This window comes from Ptiloglossa arizonensis, chromosome 9, assembly GCF_051014685.1.
Source record: "Ptiloglossa arizonensis isolate GNS036 chromosome 9, iyPtiAriz1_principal, whole genome shotgun sequence".
Classification (NCBI taxonomy): domain Eukaryota; kingdom Metazoa; phylum Arthropoda; class Insecta; order Hymenoptera; family Colletidae; genus Ptiloglossa; species Ptiloglossa arizonensis.
In genome coordinates, this window is record NC_135056.1 from 20,292,307 (window position 1) to 20,320,182 (window position 27,876).

The 27,876-nt window shown below is 43.5% G+C and overlaps 3 protein-coding genes across 3 annotated transcripts; 1 reads left to right on the forward strand and 2 right to left on the reverse strand.

The window, feature by feature from the left end:
- Positions 1–3,198: 3,198 nt before the first annotated feature.
- Positions 3,199–4,122, reverse strand: LOC143151474 (microsomal glutathione S-transferase 1). The gene is made up of 2 exons (XM_076320614.1): positions 3,833–4,122; positions 3,199–3,749 (listed from the first exon to the last, which is right to left on the reverse strand). The coding sequence occupies exons 1-2, from the start codon at positions 3,944–3,946 to the stop codon at positions 3,426–3,428; spliced, it is 438 nt and encodes a 145-aa protein (XP_076176729.1). The 5' UTR covers positions 3,947–4,122; the 3' UTR covers positions 3,199–3,425.
- A 748-nt stretch (positions 4,123–4,870) lies between these two features.
- Positions 4,871–25,558, forward strand: LOC143151472 (ubiquitin-conjugating enzyme E2 R1). Its single transcript, XM_076320612.1, has 5 exons — positions 4,871–5,397; positions 11,681–11,767; positions 23,135–23,232; positions 23,359–23,493; positions 23,806–25,558. The coding sequence occupies exons 1-5, from the start codon at positions 5,221–5,223 to the stop codon at positions 24,053–24,055; spliced, it is 747 nt and encodes a 248-aa protein (XP_076176727.1). The 5' UTR covers positions 4,871–5,220; the 3' UTR covers positions 24,056–25,558.
- On the reverse strand, positions 24,543–27,838 carry Gstcd (glutathione S-transferase, C-terminal domain containing). Its single transcript, XM_076320610.1, has one exon. It carries the CDS (start codon positions 27,836–27,838, stop codon positions 26,120–26,122), a length of 1,719 nt encoding a protein of 572 aa, XP_076176725.1. The 3' UTR covers positions 24,543–26,119.
- Positions 27,839–27,876: the final 38 nt, after the last annotated feature.

Consider the following 27,876-nt stretch of genomic DNA (forward strand, 5'->3'; position numbering starts at 1 on the left):
GTACACCCTCGCGTTCAAGGTACCGTGTAATCCCATTCGGAGCATGTACAGTGTCGGTCGTAATTATTCTTACGACAGTGCGCGATTACTTTTTTCTATTACGTGGAGCATTGCAAAATTGATAAGTAACCGAGGTCACCTCTCAGACATCGACACCTTCTTTTATCAAAATAATTAATTGCGTTAATCGTGATGGATCGATGCTTCATCGAACGCCAAGGCCTTCTAAAGGAACATTGCGCTTCGGGGAAAATTGTATCGTGTACATAGCTCCTGAAAGGCGGCAAACGTTATTGCATCGCTGTCAGGCAGACAACACTGTCGGTAGCGACTACGAAAGTCTCACGGTTTCTCGGGGAAAAGTTCGATGCAGCTTTTCATTTAAAAAAGTAATTACCAGCAAGGTTCTTAACGCGTTACCGAGAACGAAACTGATTTCAAGTGCATCTATCGTCGAAATTTGATACAAAAGAAACGAACGCGATCCGTTCGTATCGATGCTAGAAACGTCATCGTCAATTATGTCCCGTAAAATATTCTTCTTTCGTCAACGACGAGTCGGTCAACCCACGATTTTTCCTTTCGAGGAGCATTTACCATACTTTCTTAAAAGATTTCATTCACCCACGAGCGAATCGTTGCGCGTGAAAAACTACGATCTCTTTGACTTTGAATGTAATTCGAGAAAGAAAGAAAACTTTATACTCGTGGAAATTACGCTTTCTGAAGTACAGATCAAAGACGTCCCATGCTTGATATAACGTGGCACGCGCAAAGAAATTTGTTCTTTTACCGGTGTCGAAGGAAGGGAAGAATTTACTTTGCTCTTCGATCGTTGTTCAACGGTTTTTGCGTCTTCCGTGTATTCGTATTAAAGAGCTATACGGTTCGAAGATGAAACGATCACAACCTTGAGGTGTCGCGTGCTTAAATCTAATAACGGAAGTAAAAAGGCACACGCTAACTGTTTACATCCTTCGTTGCCAGATTTTTTTTAATTGGCCAATCCGACACGGTTGGGAATACGATTACGAACATCGAGAAAATTTAAACGACACTTACCTCTAATTATCCCGTTCTACCGATGTTTCTATATAACGTATCAATCACCGCCTTCGAGAATGATAGCTGCGGCTCTTTGATCATTCCCAAATTACGACATCGCGACGTTGATAGTCACGAGATAACCGACGATACGATGCGTTTGTTTCGCGATTGAAAGTCGTTTGGTGCATATTCGGTAACGGCGAGACGCCGTTGCACCGACGGCGGTTCGCACCTCACAGATACATCGCGACGTCTGACGTTCCCGCGCCCATTGGCGTCGAAACGACGTCGTCATGGCGACCGCACACAACACCCTGTGCGCATGCGTATTCCGGTTCCATCGTACACCTTTTACGCGCCAATATATAGGGTGCTCCTAAAACGTTGGTAGCCAAATTTTACCAGTGTGCTCTAATGGTACTGATAAAGAAATGTTGTATAAACGCAAGTTTGTCAATGCATGCCTTTATTGTTCTTTGATAAAGTTTAATCGAACACTTTAGAAACATCCCGTATTAGCTAATGGAAATGCTTGATCTTCGATGAAACCTTATTGGAATAAATATGGATTGATAAGTAGGTTTCTACTATTTTTTCTGTTTACAATATATGTATATATTTTAATGCTCGGAAGGCACATTTGAAAAGTGAATGTACCGTTTTCTTTCTTCGAATTCGTTCATCTATGTGTACTATTTTTCATTTTTGCTGACATACGATTACACGATATAGAGGAGAAGTCAAAATTTTAATTTCAGTGTTCCAATTTGTCAAATTTTAGAGAGATACTGCTTTTAGAGAGAATCTAACCCACTTTTATCTATGTGTATATACAATACATCTGTTTCGTCACAAACATAGACGCGATTATTTTTTAAAATTATAATCAGGCCTAATTTCGATCAAATTTGAGCAAATTGTTTACCCGTAATACAAGTAATACAGGAGAAATTGTTATCAGAATAATATATAGCTATTTAACATCACGTTTCATCTATGTAATTCCAAGGTTCTTTATCAAAAGACAAATACATTGCATTAGATCTATTATTTGGTTACATTGAAGAATTTCTCTGGGTCAAAAAATTCAGGATTTGCATATAACAGATCCCAGGATGTAACATAAGCAGTTATTATAATCCTTTAATTAACAGGTAAGCAAATAACTATGCTTCTTTGTTCGATATAACATGCTTTTTACGAAAGATAGATATATTCATACTCTCTTCGAGAACTGTGTTCAAATATTTCATATTCATTATACTATTGTATATTAATCGATCATTTCCATTGTTTACAAATTCATATTATAATTTTGTATGAATACGCGATGCTCAATTAAGCTCACAAAGAGCTAAACTTACAGTATTTGTTACTATTTCTGCACCTATCGCAAAAAACACAAACACATGTACTGTCATTTATTCTTATACCCAAATTGAAACTCAAATTGTGGTTCTTAATTATTTTTTTTACAGTAGGAAAACAATTTATAAAATCGTAACATTTTTGATCTTGCTTCCTATGTTCTGTTCCATTTCTTGATATTTTCATAAACAAATCGTTAACATATATATCTACTTTTTGCTACTAAAAGTATTTAAAAAATAATATATGTCAACATACAAAACTATACTCAAATATCATACATTCCATTATTTTAAATATTTCCTTTAGTAATTGACTGGATATCAATATACTTCAAACCATGGCAGTCCGTTCCATTATTTTTATTTACTATATTATGTAAATCTTTTTTTGACATAAGCAGCATATTTTACGTTTTATAACTATGAGAAACTTAAGACATTCGAATCCATGTTTTTCGTTGCAAAATTTAAGGAAAAGTAAATCGTTACTTTGATTTAAAGTTGTATGTTATTTGTAATAAGTAGCATTACTATCTGTAGTTATCTGTAGTCTCTTTTTAATACTGCTGATAATAAAATAAGAAAGTTACATAAGTATATGATACGATATGGATGTTACACGAGCTTCTGAAACATTTAATATTCAAATTCTTTAACTTTAAATTGATATGGTGATAATTTGTCACACATACAGTACGATGGAATCTATAGGACCCTGTATAATTATTTAAATATTTGTAGGCAGCTTTAGGAAAAAGAATAACAAAATATATTTATTTAAATTTTATAATTACAATTATTCATTCTTCCATATAAATATAAAATAGACAATATATAAAAATGTTTAAAAATAATTCCATAATATTGACATTTATAAATGTTGTGTACAAACACTATTTCTATCACCCACCTATCTTAACTTTGTTCGTACTTAAGAGTAATTCAAATCGTAAAATATAAAAAAATATTCAGCGTTACAGAATAATGTTTCTCTCAAAATTTTCAAAATTAATAGTAATATGTCAAAGTACTAATTGCTTGGTATATTGTGATACTAATTCCTGTGAAAAAGGATAATGCTCTAAGAGGTTGTTGCGGTGCAATAGCATAAGCTAATGTATGAACAAATCGAGCAATGACGAAAGTCTTGATTAGAAGTGCAGCCAACCAGGTAGAAGGTCCTGTAGTTAACCAGAAGAGTGTAACTGCGTACCAAATAGGAATGTTCTCTAAATCATTTAAGTGTGCTCTGCGCACACGTTCAATATCAGGATCATTCGAAATAACTTTTGATCCTTTCACTAGCGTGCAATCCTCAGGACTTATAAAGATCTGCAACAAACATAAAAATGACAATATTTTTTATCAATGCATAGAATATAAATAAAAATTATTTCTGATTAAAATAAAAATACCTTTTTTTGAAATCTATAACGTCCAGTTAATGGCGCCATTCCTAATAATTTTAGAGCGAGTAAACCGCCCCAAAAACCAAAAACTTTGAAAAGTTCTGGATCTATGGTAACCATGTTCAAAATCGTGTAATTATTTTTAATACCTTATAATTTTCAAGAAATGCTTATTTCACCGAGATAAATCGAGCTTTGCGCACCGGATCTACCGTTCAAGAAACCGTGCAAATGTACAACTAAGGCTTTTTATATACGTTATATAAAAGATAAACAAATCTGCATACTATCACAGACATATACATGAAGGTTTCAAAAACTGAATATCATTCTACGTCGTAATTTTATACCATAGATTTGAAAATATTTCAGTGGCTTAACTTCAACGTTAAAATATTTGAAAATATTTTTTGAGACATTTTTATTACTTCAACGTTTATGAATCATTTCATTTTATTTTTCATGTAATTTATTTTACATTTTTTTTATTAAACTTTCAAAAATGTGCATAAAATTTAACCGCTACGTTAGGTATGCAATTAATAAACGTTTGACATACGTATGTATAAATATAATAATTTCATAGAAATTTATTAATTATTAATATTTAATAGGTCTTGTTTATTTAAATTCGTGTCCAACATGGTCCAATAAGAGCTCGTTACGCCACAGCTTTCGCTGATTGGTCATTGCTGTTGGGGCAGATACGATGACATTCAATCAACGTTAACTTTAGTAAGAACCATTCGAGCGAAAAGTATAAACATCGCTGCTTCATGCGTCACGTGATTGGGGGCCTTACTTTCCAATCAGGAAACAGGAAGTTTAGAAATGTATCAAACCGAACAGCGAATCGGCAAAAATGTTTAACCGTTATTCGAGATAGTTGAAAAGAAATCCGCCGTAACGATTGGAGCGCAGCGGTTGGTTCGTTCTGGGCTTATTTTCACTCGAAAATTGTTGGCATTGAAGGAAAAATAGGGGAACGTCGTGTCGCGCATGCGCGGAGAGCAACGCTGACGCAGAAGGTACGTCAGCTGTTTTGTTAGAATTGCGTGCATCGGGAATGGTGTATTGTTGACTGCAGAGGCACTTCGCAGTTCGTAAATCCGATCGAATTTCTTTGTTTATTTGGTGTGCAAAATCGTACTGTATCATCGTAGATAACGTCCTGCCGCGTGTGAAAGCTCACGACGCGTAGAGGCACGATCAAGGAAATCGCAGTGGAAGCCTCGAAATACCTGGTGGAAAGCCGTTGGAAATTGATTCTCTCGAGAAGGAGCAGCGTTCACAAAGGCGTCCGTCCGACTGTGGTGCTTCGTGCTACCACTTCAGGAGGTTTGGGACGTTCTGCTCTCTGGAACGAACTGCAATTCTAATTCCAGAAGGGAAATATGTCACGACCTAGCCATACCAGCGCTGTCAGGGCACTTGCCCTCGAATATAAAAGTCTTCAACAGGAACCCGTCGAGGGATTCCGCGTGAAACTCGTTGACGAGGACGACATGTTTGTGTGGGAAGTTGCTATCTTCGGGCCTCCGGATACGCTTTACCAAGGTGGATACTTCAAGGTAAGTTATTACAATTATTCTTGGAAATTACTGGCTCCGAAAAGTACATCGAATAAAGAACTTGTACACAATGAGTTTTTATTCTTTTTTCCATTGTGCGTAACTATTGCGATAGAATATGCTTTCTATTTTGTTGGTTATGTTTCTGATTTCTCTTTCGACGGTACGAATTTTAACGAACTCGTCTGTTCTACAAATTTGACGGTTATCGCCTTCTATTCATAAAATATCACCGAAATCAACCGCAACTCTTTTAACGAAACACGGTACAAGGATTACTTTGTGTACACAAATCCAAAGTACATAAAACAATGTATTTACCTCGCATCATTATCGCGGTGAAATTTTTCTTAATTTTCTTTTCATTTTTACTATGGTTTTTTACGATAAAGCGGATTTCTAAAAGGCTGATATTTTTAATTCGACTCTGCCGCTATATATGTATGTTTATCAGCAATATATATTCATGACAAAATACGCTTTCCAAAAAAAAGTTTGTTAGTGCATTTTCGCGTAAAACTATACGACGATGACGCGCGAAGTATTATGCTTACGTTGATCGAAAAAAAAAAATAGCAACACTCGTCGTTTAATTGCAGTTCCGCGAATTTTTAGGTGGTACAAACCAAGTAACCAAGCGACTTCTAAGCAGCATTGAGCAATGCTGGAAACTAAAGATTACACAATGCAGGCGGATCGGTTGACCTGCATTCTACGGTGATTTTAAACCTTCGGTACGATACTGAATTTCCTCTCGGTTCGTTTCGTGCGTATCAACGAATCGTTCGCTAATACCTTTAACGGAAATAATACAATTAGGAATGAATTTTTCGATACGAAACGGTAAAATTTTCAATTTTTACGAAAGGAAGGCGTACAGTGTTTGCGGTAACACATTTCCTATTTGTAGCTTTATTTATTTATTGCAACGGGTAATCACGATATCGTTACGAGTTCGGCCTAGTCCGCTAGTAGAAAATGAATTCTGCCGTTGCCGCGTGGTAATACGCTTTTTGTGCACCTCGGTCCGCTTTCTAAACCACTCTTCGCTTCGTTATGAATTTACAAACGCGTATTCACGTAACGCGACGTACTCTGTCTTCCCACGGTGTAACCTCCATGCAACGAACACGACCGACAACACCGTTATTTGCGAATCGTATCGTTATCGTTCCCCGTGCACGTGATCCGCGGCTACGTGGGTGTTTCGAATCCTGTTCGACCAGGCTCTGAATCGTCTCGCAATCGCAACTATAAACTGATCGTGAACAGTGTAGTTGCACGTATCATTGCGGCAACTCGTAACGTTCTTTGTTACGAAGAGTTACTACGATTACACGCTACGTGTAAACCAGCTCCGTTTGTCGCGCAGTTGGAAACCCTTTTGTTGAACCGTTGCGTTACGTTATTATTCCAGCACCGCGGTGGAATATTTACAAAGCCGAAACGTAATTTCTGGAACGGTGTTCGATGTAATTTCAACTACAACTTTGCCAAACAATTAAAAGTTTCCCTATCTTTCCGTTCACGCACTGTTTATCGAAGAAAAGGAGTATTCGTTCAAACTCGAGCGATCTCGGTCGAATTTTCATTAAGCGGGTACAATTAATCGGGATTAGTCGTATTTCGTTCGTGTAATTTCTTATCGTCTCTAGACTCGGATACTGAACTGAATTCTAATCCGTTACGTCCCTAATTACGCACGTTCAGTAATTTATCAACGATCTCTTTCTCAACCGTAAAGGATACCGCGGGCCGTCCGTAACGGAAACGATAATTCACCTCGTCGCTAAAAGAAACCAAGTCTTATCGTCGTCCCGTTGCTCCGCGTTCCGTACACAACTTATCATAAATAGTCGCTACTTTCTCAGGATTTACGACCGACCGGCAGAGGCGATGCGTAATATGTCCGCCAAGTTACATAAAACGCCATCGGTGTATTGTCTCGGATCTATCTTTGGCCTGCATCCTTCGAATCACCCGAACGACTTTCACCCAATCCTGTTGCACTCGAGATAAACGGTGAGATTTTTCTTCTGGGCTAGAAGGGAGGGGGAGGAGTCACCGTAAAGGGATTGCCGACAAACGGGTCTCTACTGCGGCGTTGGTCGCGTCATTATCTACATCGAGACACGACTGTCCGTCCCCCCTTCTCCCGGGATTTTGGCCCATTTAATCCTTTCACCTCGCGGCAAAGATGAGTGTCGCGAGAGCAACTCGCTCGTACGCCCTCTCCGCGCAACTGTTGCTACTCGAAACTCGCGTTACGCACCTGGATCGCGTAAAGCGAACAATTCCAATTGTTTGTATCGGTCGTACCGGTTCGTTTAATCGTCGTGTCCGCGAATCACTGACCGATAGCGATGGGATCGAGTATATCGCGGGTGGTATCGAAACATCGCGAGACGTTTGATAGCAGCTCAACCGATACCGAGTACTCGACGGAGGCATACGTTCGAATAAACGAACGCAAGTATCCACGTTTCTAATCGAGCGAATCGATCCAAATTCGTGACTACGTATCGAACTAGAGCCCGTCGCTGAATACCGTTGTCCGTTACTTATCCCTCGAATCGAGCTATTATTAACGGAGAGCAACGTGTATCATTGTATCACGTGTATCGTTGATCGCGGTAACTAACGAACGTTAACGAGACATCTTCGAACAGAAGTTAATCCACTCGGCTAATTTCGAAGAGATGAAACCGGTGCGGTGGAAATTTCGTTGGCTGGCTCGAGGAGTTTCGGTACCAGTTCCGAGGTACGTGCACCGCTCTCGTGAAAAAGAATGAAGTTATTTCGAGCGTCACGGAGCACGGACAGATACGGACCTACTTCCCCTTTGCGCAATCTTTACACGATTCACGGATGAATAATGAAGAATTTTCTTACGAAACAGCGTTCTGGGTTGAATCTGTCTCTTTCTCTGGTAGCCCACGGGATATCCCGATGCTCGATCTCGTTTCGTGTTCCTTATTGTTATCGAGAACGCGGGTCGGCCGCGTTGCACGTCGATACGTATTTTCTTCTTTTCATTTCGGACGTATCTCCACCCCGTCCCCCGGACGGCAGAGCCAGAGACCCGCTTTCAATCTCTTTTTTTTTTTTTTTTTTTTTCCCCGTCCAAGCAACGTCTGCGATCACCCGGGGATTTTCCCGCGCTAGATTCAACGTTTCCATTTTATCTCGAGGTTTCCTTTCGTTAGCGAAACGGAACGACGAGGTACGTGACCGCGACATAACGTATAATTGCTCGTTTATCGCGTCACAGTTGGTTCACGCGTGTCATTATCGCCTGGTAATTTATTATGCATACTATACGACGGGTTCGTAAAATATTTTTCATCGTCTCGAAACAAAAGAACACGTCTCACGATCGGAGACATTAACGGCCGATTATAATTTGTGGTACTCTTAACGCAAAAACGTTTCTGTTCGATACGAAACGCTTCTGTTCCGACGCGGTGTATAAGTTTCGAACTTTGCTACGTTAAACTGAATTATTAAGCCGCGCGGACTCTCTAGCTACGTACGTGTAACTTTATCGTTGGTCCGTCGATACGAATTTTTGGAACACGCGAGTATCCATCGCACGAACGGGACAAGCGGACGGTGTCCGTCTTCGTGATTTAGGTCAGTGCTCGATTCACCTGAATCCGGTACACGGGCATCGGTCCCGTGCTTTGCCATCTCAGGGGGTGCTTGTCGCTTACTTTATCGCTTAAACGGGTCGCGAAAAATTTGTAGGTCACGCGGCGCGGTCGAGTCGTCGGTGAGAAATTCGTCGAGAGAACGAGACCCCGTTAGAAATATCGCAACAACGAAACAACGGAGAAGATTGTTCCCTCGACGTATAAATCGAAATATTTAGGTAAACGAATCGGCAATTAGAGTCGGGGACGTCGAACGAAACACCGCTTCCTTCCTGATTCTCGAATGTGTCCGTGAACTAAGAAAAACCACTCTTTTTACCTGCCATTACGGTATTGTCAAGGTAACAGTTCCCTATCGCGCGTCGAGAGCGTTGCATTATTAAACAGAATCGAAGCACACGGTCGTTCGTTCAGCCTTACCTGTTAGAAGCACACCGGGATATTATTTTTAACGTCGACGACGAGCATTCTTCGATTTTCGTCGTCGTTACAGTTGCGAATTCGCACGAATCTCGACCGTTCCCTACCGATCGAAATCGGCTGTCGCGTTCTCGCAAACGCGAACGATCACTTTGTACATATTACATGTATCGTTACGGGGAATGTTGGACGTTCCGTGCATCGGCGTAAACGATCGATTTTTCTTACGGTTCCGAGAATACCTGTCGCCGATGTCATGCGAGATTACACTGACTGATAAATGCGATCGATTTTCTCGTGTCACAATGAAAACGGAGCAGTACACACACACACACACAGAGAGAGAGAGAGAGAGAGAGAGAAGCGACCAGCAAGTTCTATTCCGGAATCTTGCTGCTCCCTCGAGATACACTCACTGTTTGCTTTAAAAGCTGCTTTCTACAAATTGATTAGCGGCGTTTAATCGACGCTCTTCGTATATTCGTCCAACACCGGAACGATCTGTTGCTTGTGCACGATACCGTGCGCTAATGTACCGGATTTTCCATTCACAGACGAAACGCACAAGTCGAACGAAATTGCCTCCGCGCGACTTTTTACGTTTCACCCGACGATCCGTCAGCTTTGCACGGTGCGCGATAAAAATGTAGATTCTAGATAAATATAAGGCTCCGGGAGGAGAGGGTTTCGTACGCGCGAAATCGGTATGCTTTATTTCGAGGGCAATGTAAACGTTAAAGAAGCTCGGTAAAAAATGGTATTTCCAAGTTCCCGATTAAATACGAACCGGTTCGTTTCGGGGTTGGACCGTGCGACGACAGACCCACCCACCCACCCACCCGCCGCCTGAAAAGCGAAATTCAACGTCCCCGTAATTAATTCGTAGCGCAACCAACCGCGGCGGTGGGAATAATTTCCTCGCTGAAACGTAAACACAGTTTCGATGAAAAGTAAGTTAATTTCTGGGACGCGCTATCCCGGAGGACGAGGTGGATATTTGGGCCATGACCAGGTTGCGATCAATATAGCGTCCCGTCGGCGAACCATCGACGAAAGTCTGCCAGCAGCGTCGGGACGACCCTTACGTACACCCTGCGAAATGAATTCATTCCGTACCGACACAAACACACCGGATGAGGAGGATGAGGAGGATGAGGAGGAGGAGAAGGGGAGGCTTCCCTTTCTGAGCGCACTCGAACGCTCGTGCCGATGCTTTTCGTTATTTCATCGATCATCGGTATTCAACGCCAAACGTTCAGTTTCAACTTTGTTCCTTTTATCGCATCTTTCTCGAAGAAAATTGTTAGGTTTCTTCGTTTGCGATTGTAGCGGAGCATCGGAGAATCCCTCCTCGCTAGCGCTTTTCATCCGTCCGTATCGCAGGGTGCACGGACGGATCTATATAGTCGGTGGAAGAAATACAGCAGGTACTTGAAGCACGCTCGAGTGGTTTGTTAATACCCCTCCTGTCGGATACAGTCCGCCAAATGTGTTTTCAATAGACTCGGAACACTACCTACACCCTTCGTGGGATCAGGTTCTTAACACGGTACACAGTGTTAAAAAAGTATACAGATTCTCTGGGATCTAGCCTCTCGATATTCGAGTGCGTTATAGTCTTCGTCCCCTGTTCTTACCACCTTGCTGTATTTCTTCCATCGACCGAACAGGTGGTGGACCAGATGGCAGACCGTTCTATGCGAAAAACACGAGCCAATATCGTGCGATAAATCGTTACCTTTCGAGGTCTCGTTTTCGAAAAAGACCAGACCGCGTATCGGGTACGCGTGGATACAACCCTATCCGTTCCACGGTTCCACGCGGTAAGCATAATTTCTCTCGCGTATTTACGTTGAGGACGATCTCGATTTAGTTTTTTCCAAGCTGAATCACTCCGCTCCTTTATTACTTCGATTGTACCCGGACCAGAATTACGCGGATCGAATTTTACAGACCAACCGGATCTCGGGTTCTTCCATGTTTTCCGGGTAAATTCACCCAACGCTCGACTGCATTTCCGCCCAGGATCCGGTTGTTGTCTATTTTTCTGAACCCGTTCCGCAATACGCAAACGACTTGTGAATAATTCCCCGGTACGAGAGCGGAGCGTTCCTTTGACGATCTCGCGCGAACCAGCAACCGTTCGATTATCGATTCGATCCCGTCCAGCGCACGTCGACTTTATTTTAACGCACGCGTTTCTTTTCCAGGCACAAATGAAGTTTCCGCTGGATTATCCGTACAGCCCACCGACCATCCGGTTTTTGACGAAAGTTTGGCACCCGAACGTGTACGAGGTGAGTAAATGCGGGAATTATCGATTCTCCCTTCATCCCCTTTTTCGCGTCTGTGTTTCGAGCTCTCTTTTTCCCTCCCCCGTCCTTTTTCAATCTCTCTCCGGTCTCTCCGCGGATCTTTCTCTCCCCCCACACCTGCTCACTCTCTCTTTCCACCGTGTCTCCCTTTCGCTTTCTCCGATTCTCTCTTTGTCTCTCACCCTCGGTTCGTGGCTCTCGTGTCGTCGCTCCGGGCTCACAAAACCCTCAGCCGGCAGTCGCTCGTTGTTTCGAGTACACGTGTCTCGGGGAACATTAAGCAACTGTAATTTTGATAATTGACGATTTTAACGTCGCAGAGAGAATCTCCTCGGGAACGCGGTATTAACATTCGCTTTCGTGAATTTTTAATCGTGTTCTCGAATCATCGACATTTCCCGGGGGTTTTTTTTCTCTTTTTTTCTTCTTTCTTTCGTTTCTTTTTCATCACAGGTTTGTTAACCGTGATTTTTATGCCGGTCGTGTATCTTTCGCGGAATCTTGCGAAACTCGGGAGATCGAGGGTCGTTAATTGTAACGCACACAAGATTCCCCTTTAAGATACAGTTCGAACGATCGTTAATTATTTATTTAGGTACTAGTAAACGGGATCACTTCCGTTGCTTAGGAATATAATACGACGGAAAGGGTGTATCGATGCAGTGCCGGTGAAGGGAAAAAAAAACTCGACTTTGCACGATTGTCGCGCGTTTATGTACGATCGAAAGGATGTTGATAAATTATTTTTGGCAAAGGGTGCAAAGTGTAGAGGGGTTGGAACGATTCGCGTATGGCCTTTTAACTGGTTTAAATGTCCTCGGGCCGAGAGACGGTAACCGGTACAAGATCAAAGCTGTTTGCAGGGGTTTAAGATTTTTGCCCGGTTGCGACGGTACGTGCGAGCGATGTTTCAACGATACGTTCGATCGTTTTCGAGCGAGCGAACCTTTGTACAAAATCACAGCGATGTCCTGTGAAAATGGTTGAAAAAAAAATATTCCAGCGTCCGTTGCACGGATCGCACTTGTAAACGCTCGCATCGCGCGAGAGTAACTTGGTGTATCGTATCGGGGGATAACACCGTGTTTTTTTTTTAGTTTTTTTTTTTTTTTTTTTTTTTAATTTAATTCAGAGGCACGTACCGAGTACGGAAGTAGACCGAAAATGTTCACTCGACAAAGTCCGATCCGACGATTCGAAAATTCGTGTTCGCGCAAAGTAACTCGTTTCCGAAGGCTTATCGACCTTCAACGAGCGCGTCTCTCGCGCGCACTCTTCGTGTGACCCTTCAGCGACTAGCAAAGAGTCAATGACCGTCCAAAGCTTGTCGGACATCCGTGTCCAGTCACTTGTTGTTGGAAGGGATGAGACTAGACGAACACGCTACGGTTAACGGGAATAACGCGCGTAAATTTCATGCGTCGAGTAGCGCCGCATTAATTATACATCCCCGGCGAGGGCAGCGAACAGGATTATTACGAAGATTCTCGTCATTATCAACCATCAGAAAATGTAGATGTTGTTTTCATTGTTGGGAACATGGATGTACAGATAGGAAAGCTTCTTCCTGATTTCTTACCGCAACGAGCACCATTTTCGCTCGATGGTGTCTTTATTAATTGCGGTGACCTCCCCGAGCCTCCCCTTCAATTCCGGTGGAAAATTTAAAAAAAAAAAAAAACACATCGACGAAAGCAAGCAAGGGCGCTCTCTATCGTCGACGCGAGTTCGCCCAACTTTTTCCAACGATGAAAGTTCCGCTCCGTTATATCGTGCGAGTATGATCGGTTGTTGCACACGCACATGTTATTTGCCACCGCGATGTGCACTTTTAACGCGGCCCCGTCTTTTCGACCTCGCGCAGCGGCTAACGTGAGACACTCGAGGGAAAGAATTATAGCGAGCTCGTAAAAACTGCAGGGAGTGAAGACGATAGTGCCCTTTGGTATGGAATGTCAACGGTTCAGGGACGAAAAAAGGATTGACCCTTGTCGGACGCTAACACATAAAGGGCTAAAGATAATCTGGTCTAGGGAGCACACGTTTGGGTTTCCTTTGCGAATTAACTTTGAAAAAAAGTATGTCACCTGGTCGGTTCAAATTTTCTACGTATATAGAACGTGTTTGCGGTTACTTCGGGTACTCTTCTCTAAACACTAACGATTATTCGTTTTCGTCGAGGAACGTAAAAATAAAGTTGAATTTTCTACATAATTTTACGTCCTCTGCATCTAATTATTGTGCAACGATTATCGAAGTTTCCAACGTGTGAGATAATCGGTAATTGAAGAAACGTGTATTTCGTATGCGTGCAGAGTTAACCGTATCTTGAGATAGCGTAACCACCGCGTGGAATATGTCGTTTCGAAAAAAATGGTTTTAAGGTTCAGAGTCGAAAATGAAATAAAAGCGAGCCAACAAATTCATCGAGCACGGCGCTCTATCGCCAACGAACAGCCTTTCAGTAGGGAAAAAAAAACACATTTGACGGTACTCGGCAAGGGTGTCGCTTAACAAACTTGGCGAGAAGCGTTTTCAAGTACCTCGTTGCATTTGTTCCATCGACTATACTTTCGCGCGTCTTCGTTTCGCGCCTCCCGTATTTTTCTTTCTTTTTCTTGGACGAGATTAATGCGCCACGAGAGCGTGGCGTCGAACAAGAATACGAGTAATTTGTTTAATGAGTATGTAATGTCTGGTTCGGTGAACACGCGGATTTCCTGTCACCTCGATGAACTCTCCGTAACCTGTGTCGCGCGATTATCGGTCAATCGAGACATCTTCTCGTTCAGTGGTTCCTTTTTAGCCGCGTCGCGTCTGCTGGGTCACTTGGCTTTTATTTTTCCAAAGGTGTACCTCGTCTGTAGAAATACTTTGGGAGAATTACGCGCAAGCGTCGTGTCGTTAGGATGCGTCACGTAATTCGAGCGTAAACCGCTGGAATCCATGTAACGTAGCCACATTCAATGACGACCGAATGACTTTCCAACGAGGTCCCTTTGTCCGCGATCGTCTCGCCACGTGAGTCACGTGCGTGAGAGATTTCTTGCTCCACAGGGGATCTTACGGACTGCTGTAAACACGAGACACGGCCAGAGAATAATAGTTCTCCGCTTGAATTTTTCTCTCTCCAGCTCGCGATGGTATTGTTCCCTCGGTGCTGTTTGTCAAATGACAAGTTACAGCTCCGTTGTTAGAATCTAGATAACACTATCCCCGGTGCACGTTAAGTTGCGACGACTTTGTTTTTTTTTTTCTTTTTTTTTTTCCTTTTTTTTTTCCTCTCGCAGAATGATAAGGCGCGACACGCAAAACGTGCCGCAGGTCGCTGCGTTCCGCTTCCGTTTCTGACTTTCGATTGTACCGGTTATCGAACGCTTCTACGAACGTCCAATGACGCGCAGCTCGTAACTCTTTTGTTTCGCTCTGTTACGTTATAGGGGTTCGATGTATCGGTGTTGCGCGACGAACGCCAATGAGCGTCGACCGACTACGCTCGACGAATACCGCTACGGGATTTCCGCGTACGGTTGCGCGCCAGCCGTTCGAATCTTGGCACCGAAAATGTTAATACACGCCCAATCATCGACAAATGTTGATTAATCGGATGCCAAGGTACGTCATACGCAAAATAACTCGATGCTCCGAATCGTTGCACCGTGCATCGAGCAGCTTGCGTACAATGCCTCTATATATAAATTTCACTTTCACGATAGCCGTCGACCGTTGGGTTTTGTGAAACGATCGTCCGCGTTGCGCGTTTCGAATCGTTGCAAAATCGTAGACTCGTTAAACGTTACCTGGCGACGAGGAGTCGGTCGCCCCGAGATTCAACGAACCGTGAAACGTCTGTGATCGGCAGCACGTGCGTGTACACTCGGCTCGGGAATATCGTTCCGTTGCTAGAGATGCACGAAACACGTCCACGAGAAAGACGGTCTTCTTCCTGGCCTCGTGATGCGCGGACGTTTCCTCTCGGACCACGTTTCGTGCATCTGTAATGGCGGCACGATATATCTGAGGAGCGTACACGCGGAGAGATCAACGTGTATAGGTGGTGTCGTTCACGAGCGGCTGAGTCGTAAGGTGGAAACGCTGTCGGATGAGGTCGCGCTCAGGACCTTCGTGCCGTTAACCCTTTTGAGTCGAGCCTCGACTTTAGTCCGCCGTATATCGTCGTACGACCGTGGGTTTTCCTGCGATGGCGGACGATCGCGATCTTTGTCTTCGAACGTCCCAACGAATATCTACGCGGATAGGGTCGATTACGATGGTTTCGTCGAATCGTTCGATTTCGTAGGAGACTCGTATCTCCGTTCGTTGGACAACGGGTTTTGTTCGAGTTGTCGAGATTCGTTCGCCCGTTGCCGTGCTATACAACGAAACACAACTCTGGGCCCGTTACGCTCGCGGCCACAGAGTAGCGCTTCGTGGCGGACCTCCCCTCCCCTCTATCCCGAAAGGGCTAACGGGACACAGGACCTGCGAGCTCCATGAGAACCGAACAACACGAGAGAGCCAATGCGCAGGACTCCTGCTACGGCTTTGAAGCGGGTTTCCGATTCAAAAAATAGTCACGTCGCCCCGACGTCGTGAATTCGTGGAACTTGTTTAATCCGAGACGAACGACCCCGCGATTCTCCATCTGGAAGTTTAATTAGAATACTCGCGGACGAATCTTGCCGAATCTTTTGTCTTACTCTGGGAAACACCGCGACGAATACTTACATCGAACTAGTTTCCCATGATTTCGAAATGGTTGCCAAAGGACGGCAATTTTTCCAAATTTTCACGGTCGAAAGATAGATTTGAAACGCAAGGTACCGGTGATCGTTGGGAATATCTCGCGAAGCGTCGAGCTCGAGCGAAAACGGCACTCACGTCCACACCGTCTGCAAAGATATTTAGAAACGTAGATCGTCTACGAGGCTTCCTGTTTGGATCCACGAGGAGAGTTTCACCGCGGAACCGTGCGTACCCACGCGCTTCGCTATGATTCATCGTCGATGAAAGCGTAAAAATGATTCGATCGCCACGTCGGGTATAATTCGACGAGTTTATCGAACGAAACGATCGTTACATCCGATAACGCGATTTTTAATTAGCCGAATCCGTATAAAAAAAATCATCGTTCGATTGTATTTCGTCCTCTGAAAGTTGGTTCTCGTTCTCCCGGTCTGTTCCGAGTGGAAAGGAAAACGTTGGCGTTGTATTCGCGCGATTTTAGCTTAATTAGAAGCCCTCGGATTCCGGCTACATTCGCGAGAATCTAGAGGACTCGCGTTCTCGCGATAGTGCTGATCGAGAGACGATCTATTTTCGAGGCTGACCAGTGCTCGGCAAGGTTCTCACCTCGTTTGAAGAGATCCCCCACCCATTCTCGCCTCTTTTCGCCTATCTCTCGTTTCATGCTGGCGTCGCTAATTTTAAAAATTTGCTCTTTCGGTGTGCGTTGGTCGTGCATAATACAGACGGGACGCGTCGCGTACCTCGAAAAAGGGATTATGGATAATGTTGGCGTGCTCCCGATCGATGCAATCGCCGATCTACTTACTTAACGTCTCTTACCAATTAACGGTGGATAAATAGCTGAAATTGATTATTAACGAATCGGCTCAACGTCAATTGTGATATTTACCGATAGCTTGGTTACGTATAGGCAGAGGCGGATAGCGAATATTCGCATTTATTATATTTATATTCAAGGCGTATAATTAAAGCGGGTATTTTCGTGCGTCGCGCGCGTCAAAGGCGAAATTTATTTTCGCTGGCCGCATTGTACAACCGTGACCGAGCGTACGGGCGACACGGGCACAAAAGATAAAAGTTTATCGCGCATTGGGGCCGTAATGCGGCAAGAAATCGCCCGACCTGTTGCACACCATTGAAAACGAAGCGCGTTCAATCCGATGTATCGACACTGTTTCCCTTCCGACCGGATCTCACGAGGTTCTCACGACTTCGAGTCGACTCCGTCTCGCGTGCTTCTCGCATTTTCTACGCGCGTTCGATCAAATTTTATTCCCCGGTAAGTTATCGGTCGCGTTTATCGCGGACAGTCGTTCTATACCGTTGATTCGTCGGGTCTTCTCTCCGTAGAAAAATGTTAACCGATCGATCGCACTTCACGTTTATGTTTCTCTAATTCGCGCCAGTTCCGAAAAAAATTTCGTTCGCGACGCAACTCTCGTTGGATTTAGATTTCTCGGAACGGTTGGATCGCTCGACCAAGACCGCCTTAGTAGTTATTCCAATCAGAAGCAGATTTTCCCGTCTCGTACTCGTGGCCACGAATTTTCGGGAATCGTAGTACAGGCTGAGAACCAGAGGAACACCCGCTCGCCCTCTCTCTCTCTCTATACTGGCCACTCGCCAACGGCACTGCGGTATGCCGTGCTTTTGTCCACAAAGAGCGTGCTTACCACATGTATACAGGGCGTTTCTAGAAACTGGGCCACTACAGCTCCTTTCTAGACGAAAATGGAGGAAATTGGAAGGTTGCTAGGGGTAAGGGGGTACCGTTAGGTATTTTCCTAGGATTCTAGTTTTTCGACAAATGCACCGATCTGCGTCTGACAGATGGAACCGCGCCGCGCACTTTTCCCCGATGGAACCACACATTTTCCGTCGCATCGGACGCGGCCAGATGCCTCTCGTTACTCCACGTGTAAAAGTATTCGGGCATATTTCTGGAAAAGTTAATCTTTTCGAGAGACACTCCGTCGTATTTTCTTCCACAAAGGCAGTTTAAATGTGCCACCATTACATTCTAAACCAGTGGTTCCCAAACTTTCTCTGTCCGTCGCCCCCGGAGTGGTTTCATAATTGATACTCGGTATACCGCGAGTTGTAAAAATAACAGCGCGACCCATTGAAAAGATAATTACTGTAAAATCCTCCCGAGTACGCGGATCGTACGATTTCCCGAGATTAAAAAACAATAATCGTGTGCCAGCATCCGCGCGGGTAACCGGACGCAGCGCCCGCTTCGGAAGCGAAAACGTCCACTTTGGAAATCGTTGTTACGAATCTCGTTCGGTTTGTTCAATAGTCGCGTTTCGAACACCGGTGATTACGGAAATACAATTCGAAGCAACGGTAGAATTGAAAGTACTCGGCGACTGTAATTCGCATCGTTAAATATTTCGCGAAACTAACGACCGAACACGCGCGTCAAACGGTCTTCGGTCCTCCCGTCCACCTAAGAAGATTCATTAACATCCGAGCGTGTAATACTTCCTGAGATCTTGTAAGTGCTCCAGTTGCGACTCGGTAAGAAATGGGTCAGCCGCGTCGAGGGTTGGCGGAGGCATCGAAAGAGGGAACGGTTGCGGAGTGCGTTGTGTTACAGCATCCGGGGAAAAATCGAACGACCCACTTCTATTTTTTCGCCGGCGCGTAAATTTTACTGTACGTTTGTTTTTTGTTTCACGTTGAATGTTCGCGCGCATAAAATTCTATTGATCCGCAAAGTCAACCCTCTTCCCGAGCGGGGGACGCGCTTTGACGATGGAAACAATGCCGCTGCGCGCTGGAAAACAAACGACGATGAAACTGTATCCACGAGCCACGCAGGGAACCTGCGAATAAAATCGCTCGATTATCGAATAATAATTTATTGCCCGACGACTCGTGCCCGTAGAATTCCTACGATGAATCGTCCGACGTTGTTCATGTTTATCTACGAACGCGCGTCTCCTCGATAACGATTATTTCAATTTGTACCGAGTATAAATAGTTGTACGGTAACGATCGGATATTCCAAGGGTAGAATATCGTTGTTTCGATGCACAATGAGTTTTACAGGCGAGGGAAAGTTTCGGTTATCCTTCTAAGAACGATCTTGAAATTCTTCCGGAAAAAGCTCCTCGACGAATAGAGAGACTTAGGGGTCTTGGGTCGGACGCAGGTAAACGAAATGTACAGCTGTCCACGCCATTGTCGCGTAGCGAAGAAATTTTATAGGTAAGAACCGTCGTTCCTTCCATGGAAATCGTAATCATCGTTTTGTAACTTGGAGCGCGTGTCTCGTGATCGCAATTCGATACAGATGAACCTGAATCGTTACCGTACTCGTGTTTCGTCTCCGTACCAAAATTTCGCAGCGCGGGGACTAATACGAGGGCAAGTTTGAATCTGCTCTGGGCGCTCGATAGCAAAATGCTCGACGGCAAGCGAGCGGATCGCGTCGCTGTTAGCTTTTATGTAGTCGTTTCTTATGCCGATCGATCGATCGGGTTTAAATGCTTCAGTGAACCGGGACGAGCGTTCCACGAAGACATAAGGTAAATGTACCAGTAATCGAACGCTTAAGGATAGATTCAATTTTCGTTGTCGCGATGCTTTGTTAACGATTCGTGATTTCTGGGCACAAGATTGTGCTTTTCGTTCGTTCGATTGTTTTCCGTACGTGTTCGAATCTAAAAAGAATAGGACACGGTGAAAACCTAGTAGTGTCCGGCGATCGAAAAGAGATTAAGAACTTACGAAAGACGAACAAAAAGTTGTTTGGTACGTAAAAGATATCGCAAAACTCCGAACGATGACTCGTTGCTTTCGAAAACGAAAAAGAGGAAAAATAGTTATTCCAACGCGTGCTACACGTTGTATGCCTTTTTTCGAGGCGAAGAATTTTTCGCTCGTTCTCCGGATCTTGGATTTCTTTGATTTATTTTCTTGTCTATTCCCTTGTTCTCTTGCAACCCATTCAACGTAAGCAAATTTCGGTGCTATCTGGGAAGCTGCAAAATAAATGGAGAGCCAAAGAGATACGTGACCCAGTGTTCGGAAGTGCATTGTCCCAATCTCCGGCCACCTTTATTTCGAGTCGTAGCCCGATTGCCGGTAGACACGGTTTGAAATAAATATTAAAAAAAAAAAACTGGAAACCGATTGATAACCATGAATTGAAACTGTACAGCGATGAAACATCAACTTTTCGAAACTCCGTTTTGTATCAATTATCGGATACCTGTCCAAAGATCGGTTCTTCTAGAACTATTTGCATCTCGTATGCGTAAAATAATACATTGACCTTACTCGTGGGTAAATGTTCTGAATCTGTCCCAGATAAAAAGCTGGACATCGCAACAGTACGTTTTTAAATTATAACAAAAAAGGAGGTTATTTTTAACACCAGAAACTCAGGAACGTGTACTCACCTTTTAGTTAAGGTATTCACCGGTTCTTCCTTGAATTCGATCAATTGTTGCCAACCTTTTACGGTAGATAGTACCGATAATCGATGGACGACGGTTCTACACAGGGTTTCAAAAAATTGAATAACTAATACGTTAGCCCAATGATGCAAGGAGTCTCGAAAAGTGTCCGGAATACTAGGACGTGGCCATTTACTGGTGCATTTACTTTACAGTGCTAGAAGTTGTCCGTGTAAATGCTAATCGAGATTACCAGGCAGATTAGTAGACGTGTTTCGAGCGACTGGACGCGGAAGTGGTCGCTGGTAACGGTTGACGAGCGAGAAGCTGCACGACTTCCTCCCTGGTCGGCGTATTGTTATCGTACCTGTCGATAAAATCTAATTGCTCGTCGTGCGTCGACGACCATCGTCCATTTTCAATTAGCAAATGAACCTCGGACGTAAGCTCGAGCGCGAGTTAAAACGTGAATCTCCGTCCAATCTACGGAACTCGTCGGTATGTATTGTTTCGATGCCTCGCAGATTTCGTAACTCGCGTGCGTCGATCAGGTAAACAAGTTTCGCCAAGTTGATCGCGCTTCACGTCGCAAGTAAATATTCTTCCGCGTCACGAAATTAACATACGACATAGAGCAAGCCGCAGACGCTGACACGGCGGAGGAGAAGCTCTCGTGAAATCGTGATCCCTGACACGACGAAATCGTTCCTCTGGCCGCGGTGCTCTTGAAAAGCTTCTTAAGAAACAAATCGAAGGCCAGCACACGGATACGATCGTCCGACCGGTACGAACGATCTTGAAATTGTCGGAGCAACCGAATAGGTCGTAGACATCGCGAATGAGGCGGCGTCAGGTCGACGACCACTTTGTCGAAGCTTTCGAGTTGTTCGTTGCGAGGTAAAGATCGAAAATCGGAATCACCGGTCGAGCTTTGCTCGTAGCTTTTGCGATATCGATCCGTTCGTGAGGAGGATTCTTTCGCGAAAATTTGAATCGGAATCTTTTCAAATCGTTTCGGAAAAACTGACCGCGTAGAGGCGAGCGTTTACGTTAGTTTTATCGAGAATCCCCGATCTCGAATCCCCGAGGTAAGTTTGATCTTTAAACGAGGCATCGATCCTCCCTCCAGAAGCAAGGAAGAGGCACACGAGAGGGAAATTCGATGAAAAGTTTCCGGTAGTCATAGCTCGTTGTTCGAATACTGCGCGTAAAGGGGCATTGTGCAAGGATTGGCGGGTTCGCGAGAGACGCCACGAGGTTTCGTCCTTCGACCCGGACGTTTGTTTCCCTGGTGGCCAATGGGCTCTCAGGGACGATTAACGCGGAACTGAATGCTTCTACCGACTGCCGAAGCCAATCGCGTTGCCCTTGAGAGTTAGTTTCATCGTAAAGAACACGTTCCTGAATCGGACACGCGCAAGTGTCTCCGAGGAAACGTATTGTATGTCTAAACATTCTTTCGTTGTCTCCTCGCGAACACGTTTACCATTTGTCTTTTATCACCGAGGATAAAGTCGAGTGATCATTGCTTGGCAAGGTACCCCGGTACTTTAACACGTCCACCGCTATGTCGATCATCGGCCATCGGCATCGTAGTTAGGTTAATACGCACGAAGAAATAACGTTGGCTTTTTTGTCGCCTTTAAGGCGTGCAACTTTTTTAATACCCATCCCGTTAGGAACACGCCTCGGTGTTTTAGCTATCTTAAACAATAATAAGAAGCTTTGCTAGAAAAAGTTGTAATGCTTCTCGGGTGGATGGGTTGCAGCCTTTTGGGTCTTTCCAGAACCATCGGTTTACGAGGATGTCCAATACCTGGGAGAAAGTTCGGAAGATATATTTCCTTAAAAATAGCATTCGTTGACGCGCGAGTCATAAACCGTGCTACCTGCTTGCACGCCAGACGTTTCGTCAAGGCGTACGGCTGACCGCTACCAGATGTAACAGAGTGACGATAATTTCTTCGAGGATCGAGGAGCAGTGATTCTCGTTCGTTTATATTTTTCAATTATAATCTAGAAAAATCTCCTCCCAATGCCCAGATTGTATCTTTCCGCGGCCCTCTCGAGTTGTTGTTGTGTAAAAAATAATTGTTCGTTGTAGATCAGCGGGAAACGGGACCAGGGTAAGTAGCTCGATTCGTTTTACGATTTACTAACACGATTCGATCTGTTGGGTTGTGTCGCGCAGAACGGTGATCTGTGCATATCGATCCTGCATCCGCCCATAGACGATCCACAGAGTGGCGAGCTGCCGTGCGAGAGGTGGAATCCGACACAGAGCGTCAGGTGAGTGTTCCGTCCTGGAACTTATAAGAAACTCGACCTGAAAACTACACGGGACGTCGAGTACAACGAATCGTATATAAATACACGTGACAGAAAAACGCTAAACGAGTTCTGCTTTTCGAATAGGACCATCCTCCTGTCGGTGATCTCGCTTCTGAACGAGCCCAATACGTTCAGCCCTGCCAATGTGGATGCTTCGGTGATGTATAGGCGCTGGCGCGACTCCAAGGGTCTGGACAATGAGTATGAAAATATCATAAGGTACGGTAACGTTGGATCTGTTTCGTCTCCTGTTCTCCTGCTTTTTCAATGATCGTTTCGCGTCCGTGCGCCAGTTGCTTCTTAACGCGTGAAACGCGTCACGTTGGTCGACGATGCGCGACGCGTGGCGCGAAAAAAAGAAAAGAACAAAAAAAGAACGATTTTATCGTAAGTCTGCAGAAACGACGGAAAAAGTTTCGACGAAAAAGTGGGGGAGGGAAATATTGGATTCGAAGGTCGAACCGATGTAACGCGCAAAGAGACACGTTACGTATATATCGTGCGTCCAAGAAATTGTTTTCTCGTTCGCAGAAAACAAGCATACGCGGCGAAGATCGAGGCCGCGAAAGAAGGCATCGTCGTCCCGGTGACGCTAGAGGATTACTGCATAAAGACAAACGCGAGTCCAGCCGAGCAGCAACTGGACATGGCGGACTTCTACGATGACTTGTACGAGCTGGACGACGACGAATACGAGCTGGACGACGACGAATACGAGGACGATCAATTGTGCGCCAGCGAATACGAGTACGGCGACGACAGTGGCAACGGGGATCTGTGATCCATTTCCTAAGACGACGTAATAATAAACTCGAATAAAAGAAAAAAAAAAGAAACGCAAATTATTATCAGTTCTGTATAGATTAATAAATTAACGGGCTTCTAAACCGGACGCTCTCTCTGTCTCTCTTCAGACGTGCCACCTATAAATTCAAGTACGCGCAATATAATTACTTCGCCGTATCAGACGTTCGAGTAGCGTTTTCTTTTTTTTTTTGCGAGCACGTGTATTTCAGGGTTGTCGTCAATTATCGCGCTGTCTATCGTGACGGGCGTCAGGTAGAACGAAGTCCACGAATTCGTCGACGTGTTCGTTGCCATCGTTTCTGGTTTTCCGATTCGTTCTACGATGGGAAAAGAAAGATTTACTTCGGTTCGGTGCACGAGACGATCCGAATTGAAATTCGAACCGAACGCGAGCGAGATTCTTTCGGTATCCTCGAACGAAGAATTCCGAAATTTTAGATAATATTAAATTGTCGAGAATGTCGAGTTTACAAGCTCTTTAACTTAAGCAATATACGATATAAACATAAGTACTTTGTTAGGAGCACTGTGCTTGTTGTGTTGTGGTTGGCACGTCAATTTTTTTAACTAGACAAAAGGGTGGAAATAAAGGACCAATTGATGATATACCGCACTTAGTCAATCGGCGTTCGATAAAAATGAAATCGCAACGATGTACAACGATTGGGCTGGCTCAAGTTATCCATGTATGATATTAACAATGTTATCGGTGGGTACATCAATTGATTCTATGTTTTCGAGAACTTCGATAAGATTTACATTCGAATAAAGTGAAGTTTTTTCCGTTTCGTGTGAATTAGTTGTGCTACGAAACCAAAAGTTGGGAAAGAAATTCGATGTATAAGCGAGAGCAAAGAAAAAGGAACAAGCAGAAACAAACCGCCAAGAAAAACCTGTCGAACACACTCTTCATAGACGTCGATTTTACTATTTCTCAGCATTTTTTCCCCGATGAAATGTCTAACCGATACGCGTACAGTTACATAGTACAATAGACTCTTTTGATTATCATTCGAAACCGAGCTACGATGATTGTCGTTCGCGGACTCCCACATACGTTATACGGCGGGTCTTTGACGGCTTGTTTGTTCGTGATCTTTAGACGTAGAAAATATAATAATTTTTGCTATGAACGATTTATACCTTAAGTTCCGATAATTTGTCATTGACATTGCTAAATCTTTTGAGAGGAGTACCACGGTACGTTTACGGACTTGTGCGTGCATTGCGCTACATCCACAAAGTTAGTTTAGCTTATAACATTTATTAAGATCTCTTGATGTTTAAGTATTATCTTTCACACGGGGACAAAGCTTTGTAGGTGAAGTTGATTAAACGTAAGCTTATTACTTAAGTGAAAGGAATACCAGATACAGCTAACCTGCTCTGTGGTAGTGTATCTGTGCTCGTACGACTGAAATTGTAAATAGTACACAAAACTCAATCTTAAAGACATAAAATGTGTAAATGATACGTCTATCTTCGTTCTTCATTAGCCCGTTTTATCGAAAGACCAAAATTAAGTGTGTTGAAAGTGTTGAACGGTAAAAATAAAAGCGGAAGGATATTTAAAAACAAATATTGTCCGAAGAAAGCATATACTCAGCGCTTATAGTGATATAGCGAAAAGTAAATATCCCCTAGTTCCTTGATATACTATGAAACCTCTCTTTCATTTCATGTCGTCCCTTAGCTACTTAATAATAGATGAAACTGTGTAAGACACCGATATAACACTAATAATTTGTATACTTCAAAATTCTTTTCTCCTTTTTTTGTACATACGAATAAAATTTCTTCGTACAATTATTAATAAAACTAGCGCAATAATATTACACGCTTTGTTAATAGTTTAAGGCAAAAGATGGTACTGCACAACCAACAGATTGACAGAGGACGCTTCTCTCTTTCTTTAGGTAAGTAAACGTCTCTTTATTCGCAAATCCGTTTCGTTCGATAACAAGAATAGCCTCCAATTTCTCCATACACAGAATCAATATAAATGAAAAAATATAGAAATTGCAGAAATGTAACGCAATTAACTCGCAACGTGCTCCGTGTTCGCAGTTTCTTTTCTAGGTATCCCTACGAGTATATGATGTTTCGGTGTACACGTCTTCGGTATAAATTTCGAGATGTACACTTTGTAATCATATTGTTCGGCCTGCAGCTTTCTATCGGTGTCGATAATCGCCATGCACTCGTAGCCTTGTTTCGTTTTAACATTTTCTTCGTCGTGCGTTTGATCGGCAGCGTGACTAAGGACCATATATTTCTCCTGATCCATTTTCTTCCGAAAAACGTTGCTTCTCGGATACGTCAGCTGTTGACAATTATGCAACGATCCGTAACAACACGGACAACAGATGAAAATTGCTTTCCTCTTAACGCATTGTTGTAGAACTAAATCGGTCGCGATGCCACACGCGTGCAGCGACATACCGATATCGAAGTCCCCTTTGAAATAGTTCAAGTTGCACTGGTACAATGTTACGTTCGTCAACTTCAACTTCGTTACTCTTTCTTTGGCTCTGTTCAACGATTCTTCTTTGTTCTCCAATAATACAACGGTACAGTAGGGTAAAAGGTAGGCAACCAAGATACCTAAATGACCACTACCGGAACAGAAGTCTACGATCACGTCGCCTGCTTTCGCTAATTTTATGACAGGCTTGCACATGTTTTGTAGCTGTTCGTGTTTCTTCTTCAAGCGTGCTGCTGGCAGAGAACCTCCTTCTGGTGTGGCATCGTACGGGATCGTGGACCAGTCCAGATTCAATTCCGCACCGAATGGTTCTAAATCGAGCGTCGTTTGCAAGTTCAAAGTTCGAAACAATTCCAGCGATTGCTCCACGTCGTCTTGCTTCGTATAAACACGATTCCTTGGCCTGTATCTATTCGGATCACTCTTGTACAAACTTTGATTTACTACTTGAGGAAGAGTATAATTGAAATCGTTTGAGTCTTGATTTCTTAACAGTGGTAAACATTCGACACAGTTAACTATAATTTGATCATCAATCATTTTCTTGTACCATTTGGCGGTCAGTGGAAATAACTTCATTGTCGTTTCATATGAAAATATAGTCAATAAAATATGTATACAAACAAGTATAATTATATCCGCAAGTGTCACGTGCGAGCCCTCGGCGTATGTATGTTCTGGCAAACGCGTTTCGTTTCGCAAAATTGTATTTTCGTCGGCAAATTTCTTAGACATGGTATACTTGTATAAATTGTGCAACCTGACGGGCTGTGACATGTGACACTCGAATCTCGCCATACTGGAAGGCAATTCATTTTGCATCGTGTCATCCGCGGGTAAAAATTTTAGAGTTAGAATCAGATCCACTTCACAAAATTTCGTCCAAACGCTTGCTTCCGAGCAAGCCGTTAGACACGAGTCTTTAAATCCTAATAATTTCCGACAATAATGATTTGGATGCTCTACCACGACCTCTTTAATTATTTGACGCAGAATTGCACAAAGTCCTGCAATACAACTAGTTTTATTTACAATAATGATTGGCAACTCACACGACCTCGCGGAAAGAGGAATTTTATTTGCATCCATGACTTCATATACAAACGTGGAAATATCTATCGTGTACGCTCGTTCTAATGGCTTTCGTTTAGTTGGTATCAGTTTAATACTAATTTTAGAATCGCAATATTTTACAGTGAATAATGTTACTATCGCTTCGATCGGTGCAAGACACAATTCTGCTAACGAATACACTTCCAAATAAGCTTCCATGTTTTCCAAGCTGCCTATGAAATCACAAAGGTATCGAT